The sequence below is a fragment of the Pecten maximus genome, chromosome 18 (assembly GCF_902652985.1).
Source record: "Pecten maximus chromosome 18, xPecMax1.1, whole genome shotgun sequence".
NCBI lineage: Eukaryota > Metazoa > Mollusca > Bivalvia > Pectinida > Pectinidae > Pecten > Pecten maximus.
In genome coordinates this window covers 25546639-25569929 of record NC_047032.1, presented here as the reverse complement: position 1 = coordinate 25569929, position 23291 = coordinate 25546639, and the positions used below count along the sequence as shown (strand labels likewise).

At 39.9% G+C, this 23291-nt stretch overlaps 1 protein-coding gene across 1 annotated transcript; it reads right to left on the bottom strand.

Annotated features, from left to right (window-relative positions):
- Nucleotides 1-15937, bottom strand: LOC117316106 (beta-galactosidase-1-like protein 2; the record flags this gene model as incomplete). Its single annotated transcript, XM_033870598.1, is given in 8 exon segments — nt 1-141; nt 1534-1692; nt 10507-10603; nt 11133-11225; nt 12053-12161; nt 12986-13081; nt 14497-14565; nt 15474-15937. Coding segments are annotated over 8 exon segments (1072 nt in total), but the record flags the coding sequence as incomplete, so codon positions are not given.
- Between the last annotated feature and the right edge of the window lie 7354 nt (nt 15938-23291).

Sequence of the window (23291 nt, the reverse complement as noted above, 5' to 3'; positions counted from 1 at the left end):
CATATGACGTTACGTCCGAATGATATCCGTCCTTTTCCATGTTGGCACCGGCGGTAAACCCGAAGTTTGTTCCACCATGAAACATGTAGAGATTGACAGACGCTCCATCTGCTAGGATGCTTCTCAGTGTGTTTGAAAACACTAGAATAAAAGGAAAATACTTGGAAAAACACATAAGAAATGTCACTTGTGTGTTTAAAAAGGCAATAATTTTACTTCTGCTTGATGACGGAATCACGAAAGCATGGCGAATCCTCTTTTCAAATACGCCTTCTAAAGATATTGATGCGGCCTTGTTTGTGTTTATATTGAGAATAAATGACAACTTGGCTTGCCATACAGTCCATACCTAGGATGTTGTTGTTAGCGACATGTGAAATAAATTTCCCAATTTGATTAACACGCATGCAATGTATTTACACTTGCGTCGAATTGTCTGTAGACGACGCTAACCAAACTCAATCATGTATATAATTGTCGATGTTTCCGGGTGTTGATTATACTTGAGCATAAATACTGGAGAATCTAAAAATCACCAGCGTTTGAAAAATGAATTATAAGTTACATCAATTTAAATGTAAAACAGTACCCATTGTTTCAGAAAATAGCATTAGACAATTCTGGCAATAATGAAAATTAAAAAAAAAAAAAAACTTAAAAATAAAAACCGATCATATTCAAAGAAGAAATTTTATTGACATTTTATTTACATCATATGAATCGAGCTGCGAACGATTCCTTCGGAATTTTCAATGGCCGCGCTGAACCAAAACATAACACTTGAAATACGGAGGCTTTTCACAGAATTGAGTTCGGGATAGTAGGCGAATGTTGAAAGCGCACTAATTTGATATGTCACCTCAGGCCCCCAAGGGGTCAGCCCCACCATTTGTACAATTTTGAATCCCCACCCCATAGTGATGCTATCAGGCAAATAGGAGCAATATCCTTTGCTTGGTTTCAGAGAAGAAGTCGTTTATATTAATAGAGCCAAATTGACCCCTTTTGGCCTCGCCTCTCAGACCCCTGGGGGGTCAGCCCAACTATTTGCACAATTTTGAGTCCCCACCCCATAGGGATGCTTCTGACCAAATTTGGTCAAATTCTGATATGTGGTTATGAAGAAGTCAATTGGACCAAGTGAGCTAAAAAACAAATAAAACAAAAAAAAAATATTAGAAAAAAACAAACAGAAAAACGTCCCAATATGGCTGCCCATATAAAGGATCACTCTTCGTGATGAATATCTTACGTGGGTTTACATAAATTCTGCAGCAAAACATGCAGGAAATATAAAATACAGCGAGCGATATGATGTTTGTCTGCAAATATATTCAATTTATTACGCCTATAATCACCAGAGTAGGGCAGGTTAATGTCGAGGTACGTATGTACAATTCCCGTAGAACGAATGATTTTCCGTAGTTATCTCTTTAATACAATGATAATATGTTTTCCAAAATAAATGTCTGTATTGCTTAACTTCTTGTAAAGCCATTGGCTCGCTGGTTCCTGAGTAAATTGTAATTTTACCTTCCAGAGAGAGAGTGTTGTGTCCTTTCCCCCAGTAATCGAACCAGCCAGACCAGAACTCCGTTACCATCAGCGGAAAGTCTTCACTCAGACGCAGTATCCTTAGAAAGAGTCCATATCCCTGGTGAATATCCACATAATTAACTGTCGGGAGTGCCTCTGTTGAACGAGTAAAACGCTTAAGTAAGGATTAACTTTAATATATATAATGTTATGGAGCTATAGCACAAAAAGGATTGTACTTTTAATACTGCATAATATGGCTTCATAACATAAAGCAATTATTGAAGTCATTGCTTATAATTCAATTAATAGAACACTCACAACAACTGTGCAAATCCACTTTTAATTTAGTACACTACCGGTTGATAACATCAATTTTAAGCCAATGAAAAATGTTTGATGCAAGAAATTATATTATTAAGCGCCAGTGAGTGCCAGAAACAACAAACACACATGATGTGATGGACGTTACTGAGCTAAAACCGGAACACGAGTGAACATACTAATCATCATTACTTGGAACCTGGAACCAGACGATATATCCGGAAACATACACATTTACAGTAGTGGCGCTACCACTTTTCTCTTTTAAAAAATGAAGAAGTCTACAGGTTGAACAGACTTATTGCTGGAACATGGCTACATATCAATGACGACTCGGTTATCCGACCAAGTGTGTCCATAGTCACTAATACAAAAAACCTACTAGTACTGTATTTGGTTGTTAGAACCCTATCAGTTTCACGTGCATCTAATACATGTTTATTTTGTAATGACCACAAATGCTACAGAACCCAGCTCTAGCTGGTTCCCTTGTACATAATAAAGTCATCATATTGTTTAGGGAGATGGGTACTGCGCCTTGGACGGAAGGTTATGGTAGGTTCAGGATTGACTTCCTGGGATGTTGGCACCGGTATGCTGTTGTCATCATCATTCGGTATAAGATCACAAGAATCATCACTAGGCGGTATAGGTTGCTAAGGAGGCACAGATATCACCGTGGGGATGACTGAGATTTGAGGTGTACGAGCTTCCATTGGAAGGACTGTCGATTCCTTCTCGTCATCAGTAGACCCGTCTGGTAGTAAAGAGCTCAACGGAGAATGGTATGTACTTGTATTGGCCACTTTGTAGCGGTAAATTTTACTCGATAAGAGGCTGACCGCAACTGGTTGCCAACAAACTTCTGACTATTGCACCAGGCTCCCTCCACGTTAACGACAAGATAACGGTCTCGCGCCCTTGTTTTTTTCCTGTCCGAATAGAGGTACACCAGATCGCCAACCTGGATCGTAGAACACTTAGAGTTAATCCGGATGTGGTTTTAGACTTCTCGCTGAAAGCATGGTTGCTCTGACGGGTGTTGTGGTGCTCCAAGGTAAGCGTTTGATCATCCAGTGGGATCTGTTGATTAAAAAACTGATCACGGTGAGACTACATTTCTCTTGATGAAAGACCACGCTTGCGGATTCGAGTATTGACACGGGCAGTGGCCAAGGAAATACGTAATTGTGTTACTGCGCGGCATGATGGTTCTTGTCGAAGAATCTCATCTTCTAACCCCTGAATGGCTCTTTCTGCTACTGGGTTCTTGTTGATGTTCTTTGGGCTACCAATTTCAATTGTCAAGTAATATTTTGTAAGTAGGTCATCACCTACTAGAGCTTTGAACCCTGGTGTGGTGTCAGTTCGAATGACGGCGAAGGAGCCGTCTAATGGACAGAGTGGAATGCACAAACAGAGAAGTCATCTTCAAGTAACAGGGTTGAGGTATATAATGTTACGCATTCTCGTACAAGGAGGATGAATTGACGTTCACGTTTGATAACATCAGCAGCAAACTGACTACCCACTGTTACAGTGGGATCTGTTGTACTCTGGGCTGTCAAGAATGAAGGGGTTTTCCTCAGGGACGCACACTGGTGACAACTGCCGGTGACTCTGTGGATTGCAATGTCCATGTCTAATACGTAAAAAATATCTGCCGAACACGGATCTGAGTTAATGATTACTGGGGTGTTCTAGCTTAATGTGAAGAGTTGTAAGTAGGCCGTCAGGAACCTGTTCTTGCACGACGATGTTATCTGTCACTTTTGAGAAGGGAATGTTGCGTTTAACGACCAACAGTCCGTCCTTGGAAAGGGAAGCAGCGTTAAGATACCATTTGACATCCCTGACAGTTGTCTGCTTCTTCGATGGGCGTGTGCCGTGCTAGAGATGGGCACAGGTGCGGCGTAAGTCGCCACACTCCGACTGAATGCTTAGCCATGCTGACCGACTGATGAAAGGCATTTGAGTCGTTCCGTGAAGTATCTCATTTGAGCAAATGTTGCGCACAACAGAATCCGCGTTCACAATCACAAAAGTACAAACTTGACATGTTGGGTCTTAATATGCTGGAGCGGTGCGACTGGCGAAGTCAGATTGGAGAATTGAAGAGCCAGAAACGTGTCGAATTGAGACCTGAAATCGGCTGGCAGTCGACAAAAACGTAGTTACACGTGGACTAGCAGAGAACTCGCCCCGACAAAGCTTTTCGAAGGCCTGTATGCATGGCTTACTATCGGTAAGGATGCAAGCAGTGAGGGCAGACTGGATGATATATGGTGAAAAGTGTTTGATTGCAACTGCAATGGAAAGCGCTTCTATCTCACATGGAAGCCAATGTGTTTGGTTCTTCCGCAATTTGGCACTGAAGAACCCACCAAGTTCAGTTTTCCCATCACGCGTTACATAAAGAGTAGCTCCTATACCAGGATTTTTAACTCCACCATCTGTCACAATCCACAGCTGGTCCTGAGGACGGGCAGTGTGATAGTACGGTTGGATAACAATGCTTTCGGCGCTTTGGTGAAAGCACCGATCAATTCGTCCGACCACTTAATACTTTGACTTGCGTCCCGCAACTGCATCATCGAGGGGTGAAATAAGATTTGAGCAGTCTTTTAAGACTCTTGCCAATACTTTGTAATCGCCGATAAAAGACCGGAGACGAGAAAGATATGAAGGCATATGCCATTTGGAAAGGGTAGATATCCGATGGGGACGGATTGTTCCAAGAAACCATATCCATCCCAGTATTGACGTTTGCTTGGGAGTAATCACAGTCTTCGTTGCAGAAAGGTTCAAACCGCTCTCACTGAGTGCCCTCAAAACGGCTGTCCAGTTATCTAATAGCTCCTCCAGGGTGTTACCACCACAATATAGGTCGTCTGCGACTTTAGCAACAAACCCCTTTTCTACAAGGTCACCAAGTACTCGGCATGTAAGCTCTTCAATGGCAGTTTCTGAACCCGGTATGACCATATCACATCTTGCGTAAACTCGGACGCCCTTGAATGGTGTGACCACCCCACAGTACTTCATCGAATCCAGCGACAACAGCATCTGATAAAATGCCTTTGTGAGGTCTGTGGCGATGATGTACTTCCATTGCGCAATCTGGCGAAGGATGGAGTCCACATCAGGCATAAGGGATGACTGTGGTTTAGCATAGCGATCAACGTCGGCGAAGGCTGTAACTAGACGGAAACCACCATTTGGTTTCTTAATCAAGAATGATGGGTTCACGTAATCAACAGCGATGTTGACATCTTCGGGTCGTTTCAATACATCCATACCCTCTAGCTCATCAAATTTATGTACAAGTTAGTTTCGCGAGTACTGGGTTACTCTCCCTTTTCTCTGAGGGGGGTTGAACGGGCTCCATGTTTACCTGTGACTGGAATGGGCCCACAGCACCGTTGTACCCTGACAATGTAGGGTTGAACACGTTATCGAACTCTGCAAGAACAGTCTTAAATTTGGCCTTTATTTCGCATGGCATGATGTTGTCAGGGTCGAGACTGACAAGATCAGAATAATGAGTTGTTGTTGAATGTTTGGATGTGTTGGGCGATACAGGAAGGTCGCTTGAAGTTGTTTTGTCAGGAAGGAATGTACTGCGGACAACACAGAAGTGCTCGCTTTTCTTCACCAGTGGTGGTTCTCTTGTGAGATTAGGAATGTGGATCTTGCCAGAGATACTAGACATGATGGAAGGTTGGGACCAAATAGATTTCCCCATTTTGATTAACTCATGTGGTTCTAATGCTACCTTTGTTCCAAAGCCCTCGAACAGTTCCACATCACTCTCCTGGCCAGATAGTCAAACGAGATGGGGCTCGTCATACTTGTCGTACAGCATGTCTGTCCATTGGTGAGGGTGGAGAACTATAGGAGTATGATGATTTACCTCCAAGAGTTACCTGTGTTTTGGCAGGACGGATAAGGACATCGTTCGCCTCCATAAATGGAACACCTGCTAAATAGCAGAGTCCAAATTCTCGACAACCAAGCCATCGAAGTGGAGCTCATGTCCATCACGAGAGAAAGTAGTCCGTGTTTCATCCACAACTTTTAACGGAGAAGACCCATCTGCTTGGTAAACAGACTGGGTTGTGCTTGTCACACGCATGCCCATGCCAGCAGCACACGATGCACGCATCATGTCTCCTGTTGCGCCACTATCGATGGTAAGGCGCACAGTATTGTGGCCATGGAATATATCCAAATACGATGACTGGAGGATTTTGACCCTGCCTATGACAGAGGACTGAGGCTCCTCAGAGTCTGAAAAGAGTGTAAGGTCCTCGTCGCATATTCCGACAATCTGTTGTGTTCTAGCAAAGAACGTCTGGTCTTGGGTGGGAAGGAAGCTACATTTACTTAGATAATGGTCACTTGCCCTTCCTGCGGCTTTACATAACGGACATGATTTCAAGCTCTTTCTGACTGGCTTTGACTGTTTTGGATGAAACGATGCAGCGGCTCGCATAGCTTTGGCATCCTCACTTGATTGAAGTTCCTCCCTAAGTGAATCGAGTGCCTGTGATATTTCTGGTTTTATTGACGCAAGCGTGCGGGATCTTAACTCTGTACCGTAACGCTGCTTCACCAGTTTGTGGAGGTCGCTGTGAATGAGCCTTAACCAGGTTAATACGACAAAATTTTCTGAAGATGGTGAAAGTTCTTCATCTTCGTCAATTGCCTAACTATGATGAAGGATACATGAATCTCTGTGTAAGAGGTCAATCTCCGAGAACCCCATCAGTCTTTGGCATAAGTCTTCGGGTCTCTCTGTAGGTTCTAATTTGAATGAGCAAAAGTCAGTTAGATGGGTTCCTGTTGACTGAAATCCGTAATGTAGACGTATTTGTTGCCAAATGAATTAAATCTATGTGGAGTTTTTCACGATTGTATTTCTGGAGATTATTGGGGCATAGTTATTAATCTGTCCTAGCATAAGTTCCAAAATTCCAACTTTTTGCTCACGGGTGCGCCGCTTTCTCTCGGCTACCTCCTCGCCATCGTCTACCAAGCCCCTGTGTTGTGCCGTTCTCGTTTTCTTCTGCCATCGCATGCCGTCTACGGGAAACGGAGCGAAGTTTGGGTCTAGCGAAAGTGTATATACGAGGTTTTGCCTCCAATTCTCGAACGAATTTACTGTTTCAGTTTTTGTAAGGTCCCATTGCTTCGGGGCCCTATTCGTGCTAGCCATATTTATCAAGTGCGTTCCACGGCAGAAATGATACTGCGATGTGATAGACTGTTACCTTATTCAGGGTGGACGTTTTGTTTCTTCATACGTTTGTCGGAAGATGTGAGTTCAATATAGCGCTGCCACCACACCAGTGAGTGACAGAAATCAAAAACCCACATGATGTGATGGACACACGGCTTCACTAAGCCAAAACCGGAACACGAGTGAACATACTAATCATCATTATTTGGAACCCGGAACCAGACGATATATCTGGAAACATACACATATTCAGTAGTGGCGAAGATTTGACGTTTACTCTCAGTTTGAATTTCGGGTTTGTTTACGCGTCGGTATTCTCTTGTTTTGATAGATTAATCGCACCTTAAAGAAATGTAGTATTCGGGACTCCTCGGATGTGCTTCACACATAACCTCGGACAGGTAGGAGTATGTTAAGAAATCATGCTGTTTGTTCGCCAGAAAACCTTTTACTCAAAAACATTTTAAACATTAAAGTTTAAATACGATATGAATGATTCCTTGCAAGTTGTATCACTGACTGCAGACAAGTAATGTTGTTTTGAAAAATAGTTCCCTAGTTACAAAATGGAAGCTTCCTTATCACTACCGAGGCCATGTGGCGGAGGTGTCACATTCAAGTTCCGAATGAGAAGTGGTGGTAACATTTTTGTTATTATAATAATAATTATTATTATCATTATTTTAAATTCTCAAAGTGATATCCTGTACAAAATCCGTTAACGTTTGAATACGTGAAATGAAGCAATATAATCAATTGGATAAATTGAAAATATTAGCTTACATGTTCTCGCATGATAGATAGAAGAATAAATGATGGCGCTATACAACTAGTAGATAAAAGCAGATAATTTAGTGACGGCCGCCACATATCTAAGTGGTGGCGGCTATATCTTTAAAGCTGACAACGCAAGTTAAAAAGCTTTCGTTTTGAAATGAAAAAAAGATCATTTTTGAAATGTTCCCTGTGATAAATATACATCTTCCAGTCACTGTTTCCAAGGAAGTTGCAGACATTTTTGTTGAAGTCTGCTTGGATACGAGACTGGGGATATGTGCCTATAAAAGCGCGCATGCACGTGAGACCGATTTTTATTATATCGATGTCAGCGCTATGCGACATATCGCGACACTATAAAAAAAACTTACGAACCAAAAGCTTGCCTTTTTTGTCTTCATCTGAAAAGCAGATACCATGGACACGGACTTGGAAGAGGTCAATATAATAAATGGGTGTAAATATTATCAAGAAATAATTAAGAATTCACTGACACACTGTATATACATGTACGTACACTAAAATAATGTAACCAGTTGCACATGGATTAAAAAAGTCGTGTTAACACATTTAAAAAAGAATACAAACCTTACCATGGTTTATAAATTGCTGTATTTTAGTTGTTCCGCCTTTTATTTCATTTCGGACATAGTTTATAAGATAGGTGATAAGTACCGACCATCTTCACTACTGTCACGTTCTCGGGTGAGTGCACTCTTTATTTTCAGGTAGAGAGTCGTCGGGTCACTTGTGTTTACGATATTCAGCACATATAGTTGCACGTCAAACGTCCAATGTTGGAGTGACAACCGGTTTGACGGGTATCGCATTTTTATAGTCCCATTCAGGCTGACTTCAGCTAAATTGTCTGTCACTTCCATGGAAACGGTGAACGAAAGATATATATCTATTACAAGTAACATCTCCAAACTATTTGGGGAAAAAATGTCTAAAAACGAAAAACTTTTAGCTTGCGTTGTCAGCTTTAAGTGGTCAAGGAAAAATACTTTCGCAATTACGGAAAAAGATTTCGGGCTTGATACAATTACGAGATTTGATGTCGTTCCGGCTTTCCTCCACCTCTAAAACCTGGCACCTGCTTAAATGACCCTGGCTGTTAAAAGGACGTAACACAAAATAAATCAAACCTCGATGGAAGGCCATACGCCAAACCTTTTGTGATACAATTACGAAACGAGCGGTCGTCACTCTGCAGAAAGGAGCGCGGTTCAAACCTCATCCGATACAATTACGAGATGAAAGATCGTACCGCTGTAGAAGGGAACGCGGTCCAAACCACACCTGCTACACTTACAAGATGAGAAGTGGTACCTCTGTAGGAGAGAGCGTGATCTCTGTAGAAGAGTAATAGAATCTTTCCCTGCCTTGGGGGCGTGACAAAGAAATCTCAACCCGATGGGGAATTCATGAACGTCCAATCCGAAGCTTGCCGAGGGCTGGACATTCATGAATTTCCCCGAAGGTTGAGATTTCTTTCTAACACTTCCTAGGTAGGGGGTGATTATTTTCTCCCACCACTTTTAATAATTGCATATAAAATCGGTGGTCAAGGTATGTTTGTAAACAAAAGCACATGGTCTGCGCATGGATATCCTCATTTGAAGAAATACCCATCACAACCCCAAACAATTCCTCCCAATATCATTATACAAAAAAAGAGGTCTAAAATTAATTCACAATATTTATTCAAACAAACACTGAAATAAGGATCAGTGATACTATTCTAATGTCAACAACAGTACATTTTGTCATTGCATAAAACTTGAGTCTCATACGCATTTTTAACAATAAATAACAACGTGGGAACTATTAGTCACGTCCCTCATTAAGTACTTCCGCAAGTACTTCCGGTTCAAAAGGTAAGCGCGTACAATCTGTCATTCCCTACGGGATGACCGAGAAATCCCTCACTCTCTTAAACTGGAGATAAACCGTTGATTGTCCTGCAGGTAGGGCGTAAGAATTGTACCTGCTGCCTCCATTGCATGATTGTAAGAGGCGACCAAATTTGGGATCTTATCTTTTCTCTTCTTTCTGAACAACTTTCTTCTTCCTAATGTCTCCCTTGACAATGCCTCACTTTTGGCCTTTACTTGAGCGTTCGTACCTATGAGGAATGCTTTGGGTTCTGTCCCCTGGTCGAGACATACCAAAGTCTTAAAAAATGGTATTTGCTGCTCCTGCTACGCGCTCAGCGTATTAGGAGTGGGACGACTGGTTCGCCCGTTGTCAGTATAATGTGACCGGGTGGGGTGTGCTGCTGGGTGTCTTCGGCAGTATGCTTCAGTGAGGTAGCACTATAAATCGGCAAAAGTTCCGGCCTATCACAAGGAGACTTAACACGAACATAACGCAGCCTCCCAAAACACACATACCCACTCACCACACGCATGCATGTCGCAGGCACGGGGGGCCGTCCTTAAATGACCTTAGCTGTTAATAGGACGTTAAACAAAACAAACCAAACCAAACTAAACCGGTGAACTGTGGGAGAAAGCGTTGTCTCTGTACACTCACCTGATACTATTACGAGATGAGAAGTCATATTGTATAAGGGAGCGCGGTCCATAACCAGACCTAATACAATTACGAGTAAAGCGTCGTACCTCTGTAGAAGGGAGCGCGGTCCAGCCCTGACATGTTATATGCCACGTAACTGTCAGATGTAAAAAACATCTCTACAATGCCGTTCTTCTGGAGTAACTGAAAATCAGCAGAATATCTTGTGAAACAAACTGACGTAAATTTTGGTTTTGAATGTTATTTATTTTCACCTTATTACCAAACGTTTCAAGAAAAAAGGAAGTGTTGTCACTGGGAATAACCAAAGTTATCATTTGATATTTATATTATTTTCATTTCCATGGTGTCTATTTTTACAAATTATTCTTCCCTCGAATATCTTGAAACCAAGAACTCATTGAAAATAAGAACATCTATACAGCATTGCATGATGGTATGAATCAACACTCAAGCCTAGTGACATTATATTATAATTACGGCATCGCGTTCCAGATCATATCTTTAAAGTTTCGTTTAGGCCTAATTTCCATTGTCTTAATTTCCTCACATGCTTATGACTCCATTGATAAGACCTAGAGGTTTATACGGATGCCTCCTTTTTCTATATCTCAATGCTAGATACTTGTTCATACTAAATAGTTTTTCACTGCTGTCTGTAGACATGTTTCTGTGTTTCGGATATGCCGGGGTATAACTTCAGGTCACTTACCTGTTTGAGGAAAGTCAGGTGCGCCACTTCATCACTGTAGGTTCCAAACTCATTCTCTACCTGAACTGCAATGATCGGACCCCCGCGACTGAACTAAAAATTGATTTGAATTTATTAATTTCATATTGTGTTCCATGATATATTACTAAATTTCTATTAAATCATACAGTATTTATACATTACAGTAGGTTCAGGTTAACTTTGATAATTTCACGGGCCAAGGATAAACTTATTGATCACGTCCAGAAATTTCCTGATCCCTATTTCACGAATGCTTCATAATGCAATCTTGCTTGTAACAGGCATTTTTATTGGCTTAAAAATATGTTATCAGCTTTCAACGTAAACGTGACGTCACAATTTGAAACGTTTGTAACGTCGCTTTTGATTGGCTGATAAGGCGGCGTAACAATCTCTAAGATAAAAGTGTCCATCAATAAAAAGTAGATTTTCACAGAGATTGTGTACAGTCGATTAAATCATAAAGCTTTGTCGTGTTATTCTTTAATTAACGTGACTTAATTTCTTAACATAACATTTTCGATCGGTAAGCATAATGGATTTGATCTTGGCTAAGATATTCCTGTAAATCCAGTATTCCTGTTTAATAATTTTCCGAGAGCATTAATGAAACTGTGGTCTGGATTTCCGTGACTGATCACATAACAACATTAAATAGTGTATGTAGTTATGTTCATTTATGTAATGATTGGTGTATGTCAAAAAGATTTTAAAGCATCCATTAGATTCGTAAAGTATAAATTGAAACCCTCATAAATACGTCTGATGTGAATGAATAAAAATGTTTCCATATCATCGTTCAAACTTTAACATTTAGGTACATCATTAATATTCAGTTTTGAGTCAAATTACTTATGCCAAAGGATGCCGGACAAAACAAAATAAAGGATACTTCTCACCTGTAGATCAACGACCTCCCGTAAAAGTCGTGTGAAATATCGCTCTACAGCCTGTGTGTATCCAGGGTAGTTACTACGCACCGCCATGTTTGAATCTTTTAAGAGCCAGCTATGAAAACAGTAATAAGAACGGACGATGACTTATTATTTCAATTCAGATATTAAGTGTGTAATTACGAAAACGTGTATTCGATATTAAGGGTAGCACAAATTTGATGTACCAACATGATAACAATGATAACAGAATTCACTGGTCATGAGGATACTCTTCCTAAAAGCAATGATTTCCTTTCACTGTATAAGAATTTGTGCGGATAAAGGGATAATGTTTAAAACTAATCCATTTGTTTTATTGTTTGTTTCATAACATCCTCGTGACCGAGAATATGGCGATATAAAATATTCGTGGGGTTTGGTTTCTATTTTGGTGTTTGTATTTCGCAGCAGAAAATGTCACACAGTGTCCACAATTTGATGTGAGCCCTCATTAGCCTTTTAAAAATGTCCTCGTACCGTACCGTACAAGTCATCTAAACGTCAGGTATGAAATCCCTACATAAACCAAGCATGAGGCATAGCTCCTTCGCCAGTTTGGTTGACGCGGAATATCAGAGACCTATATCAGTTATTTGTTTAAACTCTGTTAACACTGAAACCAAAATGGAGATATCGCTAAATGGAGCATTTGGAGACCGCAGTTCAAAATAGAAAGAAAGAGCTTCGACAGAAGTAGAGAAACATTCGACAAATATATAATCGTTAGTTACAGGTTCCTAGGCTTCACCTCATTGTTCTTATAATTCACCATCCGCGTTAAGTCCTAACTAAGAGTTTTACAAAGTTTACACTTTTGTGAAGAGAAAACTATCATGTGTACTGGTGTAAAACAGATGCTGATGGGAATGTATACTTCAAATGACAACAACAGATTACCCTGGAAGTCCGCCAAACTCCCACTCGCCACAGATGTAAGGTCCCGGTCGTAAACTCACGTACAGCCCTAGACTTTGTGCAATTTTGATGAAACGTCTGAAAAATAAAGAATTGTATAACAAATACTTTTACATTTAGAACATAAAGAAAAAGTCCTGAAATGTCTTCAATATGAAAGTACACCAAAATGTTAAGAGTTCTTGTGTTTTTTATTTATTTCGTTCAACAGCATTTCAGGTGATTTTTTCCTTCTAGGCTACTAGTATGGTAACCTACAATCGAGATATCAAACTAAATTGACGTTGCAGAATTCCATCGTCAGATTAACCAGTACATTATTTCCTGCAATTAACAAGAACAAATTTACATTCTTTCTTTTAACTATATCTTTATATAATATACACTTGATAAATTTAGCTTGATCAATCATTTTCATGAATATGATCGAACTACATGTACTAAGTATTAGACGTTGATCAAACCTTGGACATGTCGATAGTGTAAAAGTAATCCTAGTGTTGTACGGAAGGCTTGGTGGACATGAAAATGGGTATGTTAACTAATCTTTAAATGAAAACGTGTGATGTCATCAACAAACACCTAGTGATCATTGATATGTACAGACGTATGTCAGATCTCTACTTCTTGGTAAATATATTAAACTTTTGTTTGACGCAACAGGGTCATATAAGGACGGTGTCAAGGAGACACCAACAGCCAGGGTCATATAAGGATGTGTGTCAAGGATACACCAACAGCCAGGGTCATGTGAGGACGGGTGTCAATGAGACAAACAGTCAGGGTCATGTGAGGACGGGTGTCAAAGATACACCAATAGCCAGGGTTATGTAAAGACGGGTGTCATTGAGATACCCACAACCAAGGTCATATGAGGACTGGTGTCAAGGAGTCACAAACAGCCAGGGTCATTTGAGAAAATAAAGACAGAAAAGAGAGTAAATAAAGGGAAGTATTAAAATCCCAAGTATTGCGATGGGGACAGAAGATATATTTTGGTCTTTTCAACATCCCGTAAATAGAAGTCACGGAGGTAAATTTCGTCTTCTATGATCACCTACAGTTGGATGTATTTGATTTGCCTAGCACAGGATTATGGATTGTCGACTTGTCTGTATTGGTAGGCCTAACCACTCTTGCTCAGCAATCCTAGGCCCAAATCTTAAACAGTTGGTAGTTTATACTTTTAGAAAATATAAATATCATGTACATTTGTTACCTACATAACCTAGTATGGTAAGTAAAGTTCGATAGTAACCTGTGAGTCTCAGTAGAACTGAGACCTGACTTATTTAGTATGATTTGTAATATGTACGTTTACTTGAAACACTTCTTTAAGCTGTTGGAAATGAACCGGACATTTAACAGTTTCTCTCCGCATTTTGGTAATCTAAGAAAGGGTTTTACAAACGGAAAAAAATATTTCGAAATACCTTGTAGGCTTATTGAATATGGCAGAAATTTGTAGGTTTACGTCTCATCAAAATAATTACCTCAGATTTAAATGGTCAGTAAAATGAAATTCGCCTGGATATTCTTCGTGAAGGTTCCATGGTACGTACCTGGAAAAAAATAAATGTTGACGCTGTAGTTGTTACTCAAAATCGATGCAGAGCGTTTAAATGGGGGAAAAGGACATGTAACAATGTAGTTAAAAACATTTTAACAGTTAATTGTATATTCATTCACTGTGTCTATTTCAAAATTGATATCTCAAACCATTTCATCAACGTTTCATCAATGTTCAGTAACTTAAGGAAGTCCTTTAACTTCGAATTTCCCATAGGAAATCATTGCAGAATTTAGAGAAAATTCCTTAGCTGAGATGATTTCCTATAATCCAATAATGCTTTCCTACGAAACATTTAAGGAAAGAAATCCCTTAAGATAATGAACGTTGATAAAACCTGTGTCAGGTGGTATGTTTTAATTCCTCTGCGCCCTACCGGGTTCATATTTGGTGTAAATGACATCCATCGGTGTTAATATTCGGTATAAATTACATCCCTCGGTGTTCATATTAGGTATAAATGGCACCCTTCGGTGTTCATATTCGGTATAAATGACACCCCTCTGTGTTCATATTTGGTATAAATGACACCCCTAGGTGTTCATATTCAGTATAAATGGCACCCCTAGGTGTTCATATTCAGTATAAATGACACCCCTAGGTGTTCATATTTGGTATATATGACACCCCTAGGTGTTCATATTATGATATTATATTATTTTACCGAATTTTCTTTCCCCCAAAATGTCTTAAAGTGTGCTACACAAAAGGTCCAATTTCACATTAACTCAGATTCTTGTGAAAATAATGACACCTGATTACCAAGCATATTTACGATGATTACACGAATCAAACTTCCTATTGCGCAACATCACATGATCATGAACGTTCTCCTCATTTGGACTTATATAAAACACCTAGGCCATCAGAACGCCGTCGTTATATGGAAAAAGTACTTACACAGTCACTGTATTCAACCCACAAGCTTTCAACTGCGTTAAACGATCAGTCCAATATTCCGGGCGAATTCGAAAATAGTGAATACTTCCTCCAAGAAGTTGGAACGGTTTCCCATCAAGATAAAATTGTCTTTTCGTGAAATTCAAACTTGAGCTACTAACATATGGTTGACTGGGTGATGCAGGAGTCGTCATCGGATGTTCAGTCGGCACAAGGAATCGTCTGTTTGGTGTATCTTCAACATGAATGTCACTTTGGGTGCAAACTGTGAAGGACAAACCTAACAAAAGAAAATACCAATTCATCATTTTCACGCCGTTGATTGTATTTCCTATTCAAACATTCGAAGTGATATGGAAATCGGCATTAAAGTATTAACGGTGATACTGGGACGGTTATTTCCAAAGCTACTACATTCCATATATATATATGTATGTGTGTATCTTTGAATGTCAAGATAAGATCTACACAGGCTTCACAATCTACAACGGACTATCATAGCAAGCGGAAATGTTTTTGCAGAGTGCGATATAGTGTCTAACCTATTGACAAATCCGGGTTCAAAATCCTTATCAGCTGAGTTCTAAAGATAACTTCACAACCTTTTAGAAGTGAACAAATTTTATCTAAATTATGGTGTTCGACATGCGACTGAGGCCGCGCCTATGTCAGTTCCAGGGAGAAGCCCGGCCTTGAAAACGTGTCGAATGGACAGGGCATAGTAAAGTGATGTTTTTATTCTTCCATTATCTATCGCTACAAGGAAAGTCATAATTTCGTTCATGACAAAAGACAAAATAATTCTTTTGCATATGTTAACGTAAAATCCCCTCGAAAAATAACTTCTTACCTGTAGCTCAACAATAATAGTATCCTTCTTTTATCGTAATAATGCAACAAAGCTAATTGTGGAGTAAAGACCAATTTACACGGCATTCTGTTCATCACTTCTTGGTCGTGTCGTATCCCTTTGATTACTGCTATATATTCGAGCCGGGGGGTGGGAAATTGTGTCCCTGTGCATTACCGTAACCTATTATGTATGACATCATTACAGCCGGTCATATCTCTGGCATATCAATGCTCAATCATTAACTCGATTTCCTGAAATATTTAAAATAAAAATGGTGTAAAAGATAATTATAATTAGTACACGTAGATCAATCATATATCAGCATTAGAAATGTCAGTAACGTTTGATTAAACAACAGAAATGTGTCTGGTTCCAAACGCATTCTGAGCCCATAACAGAGGTAAAGATGTTGGCAATTCTTAGGTATGATGTATTGTACAATGAAACGAAGTGAGATAGTCAGAATAATTTAATCGACAAAGAGATGGTTTGCAACGTCAAAGATCAAAAGACGAACAAAGGAAATACTTAAGTATAACCTGTATAAGAAGATGATGGCCCGCACGGGTATAGGGCATTCTGCTTCATCACAATCATGACATCTAGGAAAATCCAGGAGTATAGGATACCTGGTTCTGTCGAACCCCGAGGTATAATCCAACATCAACGATATATCTGATGTGGATGGAAGCATATTAAGCTTGCATCTGAATATATTTTTCATGATAGCGAATGTATCTTATTTAGTATCTGGTGGTCGCCACTTAAATATCTGATGGACCTGGCTTTTTACCTTTAAGATATTGTATCGGCTATAATCGCTGGTAGACGGCCGGACAGACGGAAAGACAAACGGAAAGACAGACTAACGGAATGAACGACAGGAATGCATTACATGATATACCTGTCAGAACGTTCGTATAAAAATGTCTTTAAAATATTTTCTTCCACTGTTTTCTTTTTTATTATTATATATATGGAGAGCTTCTACAGACGACTCCGTCTTCGCGTTCATTTTGCCAAAGATGAAGACTCGGATGACCCCGACACAGAGGCTCCCCCTGTTAATCCATTTAAGACAAAAAGCACATGGAACCCTCCACCCAGTAAAGTCCCAGCACTGGAGGCATTCATAGATGCTGTAAAACAGGAGATATCCGATCACACCACCATGACTCACACCCAAAGAGACAACCTAGGGATGGGTGAGCGCAAGGCACTTCAGGCTCTGAAACGCAACACTGACATTGTAATCAAACCAGCCGATAAAGGCTCTGCAGTAGTTGTCATGAACAGAGAGGACTACATCCAGGAGGCCAATCGCCAATTGTCGAATGAGACGTTCTACCGTAAAGTCGATAAGGATTTAACGGTGGAGCATGCTAATAAGGTCAATGCCGCCATCAGCAGGATACAACTTAAAGGAGATATTGACAAGGATACAGCTGAATTCTTGCGCTGCGATTCCCCACGAGCAGGGAATTTCTATCTCCTTCCAAAAATCCACAAGGCTGGTAACCCCGGTCGACCCATCATCAATTCGATTGGCCACCCCACAGAAAAAAATCTCAAAGTTCATCGACTTCCACTTGAGATCTCATGTCGAGAGCTTGCCATCTTACTTGAAAGACACCACGGACTACCTTAAAAAGACGCCATGTAGTAATCTACCTGATGACACACTCCTGGTCACCATGGATGTGGTTTCCCTCTACACCAACATCCCACATGAGGACGGAATCATAGCCTGCCGTTCTGCGTGGGACACCAGGGGGAATAAGCACCCTTCAACAGATAGTTTAGTGGAACTTCTTAAGTTAGTACTCACGCTGAACAACTTCACATTCAACGGAGAGCACTATCTTCAAGCTAGTGGTACGGCAATGGGCACCATCTTACGCGAATGTGTTTATGGGCCATCTCGAGACAAGGCTACTAATAGAAGCCCCATCGAAACCACTCAGCTGGTTTAGATTCATTGACGACATCGATATCAAGTGGACAGCCGGTAGAGAGTCACTCGAGGAATTCGTTCGTTTCGCGAATGAGTTCCATCGGACCATTAAGTTTACTGCCGACATCTCCGACGAGAAAAATACTTTTTTGGACACCTGTTCCACACTCGTCAACGGAGTAATACACACGGATTTATACAGTAAACCCACGGACACTCACCAGTACCTTCGCCCGTCCAGTTGTCACCCACCCCACACTACAAGGAGCATTCCATACTCCCAGATTTTGAGAATCAGGCGTATCGTCTCCGACGACGATGACTTCAGACGTCGTTGTGTAGAGCTAATTAGATCCCATCTTCTCAATAGAGGATATGGCGCAGCCCTAATAGATCGTGAAATTGATAGGGTGAAAGAATTGGACAGGGCGAGCACACTGGAATACAAAGACAGGCCGAAAACTGGAAGAGTACCTTGTGTGGTAACCTTTCATCCCGGCATGCCCGCATTGTCAACAATCTTCCAGAAACACTGGCACATCGTGTTGTCGTCCAGCAAACTCGAGGGTATCTTCCCGGAACCCCCCATACTAGCTTACCGCAGACCAAAAAACATCAGAGATTTGGTAGTCAGTGGTAATCTACCTTCACCATCTAATGCTTCAGCCACTGGCTGTTTCGAGACATGTAGCAGTAAGAGGTGTAAACTCTGTCCGTACACTCATAACACCTATTCATTCAATTGTGAGACTAATGGACAGAAATACCGCATCCTCCAGTCAGTCTCCTGCACATCGGCCAATGTAATATACCTTATTACGTGTGCCAAGTGTAGCATGCAGTATGTAGGGGAGACCAAAACACCACTGAATCTGAGGATAAATAACCACCGTTGTTCTATCAAACAGAAACGCCAGGACTTACCAGTAGCGAGACATTTCAACATGCCGAGCCACACATGGCACGACATGCAGGTTGTCCCCATTGACCACTGCAGGGGTTGGAATGACCAGCAACGCCTGAATAGGGAACGACATTGGATCAACCAACTACAAACCGGCTACCCACTCGGTATGAATGAGAGATAATCCTCCACATGTCACGTAGTTGAGGGACTCTCACAATAGAAACTACTCACTATATGTCAAAACTGCAGATTTATTCGCCTCTATCATTCATTTGGAGTTAAAATGGCGGAATAAATATCTATTCCACATTATAGTTTGATATTCTCGCCACACACAACAGGTTCATAGCATATAGCACATGTGCTATCATAGGACCTTACAACGGACGGGGAAACCCCCATCTGGGGAATTCCCGCCCTTTTTCCACCTGTAGTCCTACGCCATCCTATTTTTAGTAGGGATGTATATGTTTGTTCTTCAAACCTTAATCCTATCATCTCTATTCTCGCTTATAGGAAGCACCCACTCCATATGTTTATTAATCAGACCAACCCCTACAGGCCCCACAAACACACTTTCCTTAGGGACTTGGTTTACATGTAACAGCAGCTGATTGGCTGAATAAGTTATGTGAGTCCATGTTCTCGATTTGTGACGAGTCGTCCTGACACTCGGTTTTCGTTACGCTAATAGGATCTTTCGACCACCTTTCTGTTTGGTTTCTAATGCCTAAATTATGCCTTTCCACACTATTACATCTATATGATTTTAATATTTGTTCAATTTCGTTGAAACTAACTAATTTTAATATGGGATTGGCCACCCGATATCGTCACTGCTTCCCGCTGTTTGGGCCGAGATTTGCGGGACGAAATGTACATATCGGGAAAAAAACAATAACAAAAACATTCACGACATAACACGCGCTGCCATCACATCGAATCCATCCGCGATGCTATTTTGTTAAACCTTTAAGTTATATTATTTATTTATTTATTTATTCATTCATTCATTTACTTTTAGCATCTGTACACCACCTAAGATGTTTCCTAATTAATCATAATAGGCCCTCGGCGAATTACGTATCGGCCGAGGGGGATTATTTTCACAACATTATGATTTTTGTTTTGTTTATACCTACTATATTTGTGTAACTGTTCCATGTTCTATGTCTATATGTGATCGTATGTAATTTACCCGTGTCTTGATAAAGGGGCAGATTGCCTCGAAACTTCGACAATATACTTGTCTGTACTGTCGTTATTACTACTTGACATATATATATATATTTATAAAGTGTATCACCTTGTGGATAAGAATAATTGGATTTCGCTGAAAAATATACATTGAGATGCTAAATAATAACAATAAAAGGGAACTATACCGCTGGTCTTCAATAAATTTCTTGCGGTATATATATCATATACATGTACGCACAACACGACACACTGTAAACAAAAATGACCGTCTACGGTTGAAAAGCGTTACAGCGTCAGTTACAGAACGAAGATAGTCAAATGGGAAAAAGAAATCCCTATAATTTCGCAAGCGAAGCAACAAGTATAGCAGATGGGACCTTTTCAAACAAGCCGCGGCTAAATTCTCTCCACAATAGTTCACAACAATGTACTTTTACCGTTAACACCGTTTGCCTTTCCTGGAAAAGAAAAACTCTTTTAACAGCATTGCGAATGTGTTTTAATGGGAAATATACGTGTAAGGAGTGGGCTCAGGAAATGCAATACAAGCTTTAACATATTTCAATATTTCCTGTTTCAGTACGAGCTTCCATTACCAAAAAGAAGATTCATAGCCGCATTAGTGATATAGTCTTCCACATCCAGTACTCCTATATACGACATGATGTTCACCTCTCAGAGACGACGTAATCGTAGTCATGGACATAACCACTAGAACTATCTGACGAGAAACACGGTTAAGTTCGAATATCTAGATCTAACGACAACTCTACAGAATTCATCCAGTATTCATTATGGACGAACCTGTTATAATTCGCTTCCTTTGTCAGTGTTACTCATTTTATAAGAGTCTTTGTCTGAGACAGTTCCAGACAACATAAGGAAGTTAGCATGACAACTCCGTTAAATTAGCGATTTCCGTAAAGTTAGCCACAGTTCTCCAACAACTCGAATACTTCTTGAAAGATGAATTGGCCTACCGAAAGGAGTAGATGTCACGTCATGTCATAGCTTGCGACCTTCACGTTATTCTAAAGGATAAGCTACGAGATCTTTTCATAAAGGATCTTTATGGAGCATGAATTGCAGGATATTTATAGATTCCGTTGAAGAATATGCCAGGAAACAGGTAAAACGAGAGCATACTGCATTGGATTCGCTGTCCGAGTGAATCAAATCCATTACGCCGATAATTCTTAATAGAATAAGCAGATTAACATCAAAAATGAAAACAAAACGGGTCTGTATTGCTCCATCCCGATATACATGATAGGTTTGTGACTGTGCCCGCGGATAAGACATCTTATGATTTGAACCTTGTCTATTCGCCTATTCGCTTTCAAAAAGGTCAAGGCTTTCTTGAAAACCAAAAACCCCTTTTTACACATATTCGAGTTTTTTCTAAAGACGATATTGTCATTCCTCAGTATTGAAATCTTTCGTTTATATTTATTTATGTTGAAGTCCTTAAAATCCTTATAAACAACGTTGTATTGCTGCTCGAGCAGTTGTTAAACTAAGTCTTTATCTAAACTTCTTTCTACAGTTCTTTGTACAATTAAGTCAGGGCTGCCATCGTATTGGAACCTCTTCACTATGTAAGTGGAATTATTGGAATGTATGTTATGGTTAGTTTCTTTACGTTATGTTAATCATACTGATAATCATTGTTATCCACAATTACTTATTTGTGTGTTTTTCGGACCGTGTTTATTGTGGAAAAACACCTTTAGCAGTAGACTCCCATTAATGAACACGGTTATACTTTCTTAAACATTATGAGTTTGGCTGGGGTGAATACGCAAAAACTCTCAGCTCATACAACTAGAGCTGCCGCATCTGCTGCGGATCTACCAATGTATACAATCCTTAAGACAGCTGGATAGTCCAATGTCATTACATTCCAAAAATTCTATAGGAAGGTTGTGATGCATTCACAGGACCATTGTACATCTTTCTGTGTTGAATGACGTATGGTACCTTTTTATATGTGATAATGTGATAGCCAAACAGTTGAAGATATATTAACTAAAAGGACTATGCTAAGATAAATCACACATATATGATAAGTATGGCGAAACTATTTCAGATATCTTAGTTAACAACAATGATTATATTATATTATATTATATTAGTTTGAATTCGTTTACATGATCCTCTACACATACATGTAAAATAATGATAAAAAGGATGTTCTGATTTGAAAAATTAATGTTTAATCCTTTTTTCTGTATGTCATATTATAGATGAATACAGTATCTCTAAAATATCATGTAATCCCTCAGTTTGTTGATTTAATAGAATTTACAAATTAAACGAGTTTGACAAAGTAATATGAAGTTTTATCATAATTCTATCAAATCAACTTAATACTGAGGGATAAGATGCCATCCCTTTTTTCCCAACCCTAATGACTTTGAACAAGTCAAAATATATAGTATGTGTCTGATATGTATTACATTAATGTATCCATCGATAATTTCAAAACTGACCACGTGACAACCTCTGTCATCTCATCTAATCATTCAGTATTAAGTTGATTTGATAGAATTATAATCAAATTTCAGATTAATATGTACTACTTGTTTAATTTGTAAATTAAAATCCATCATCGCCACATGGTCAAAGCACCACGATTCCAGCTGTAGATCGGTACATCACAGGCGGCGACTACATATCACGGGTGATCCGAATAACACTATCCTAGCGGCACTAATCACGGCTCACCCCCGCTATACACAAGTGGAGATCGCCATCGCCCTCCACACCATAGGCAGGTTTAGACAATTTCACATTTGAAAACCAGTGCTTGACAAGTTTCGTGAGTACTGTAACCCCAGAAATAACACTGTAATTGAAAGATACACGTTCTTGGAAACAAAACAGAAAGAAAGTGAGTCGATC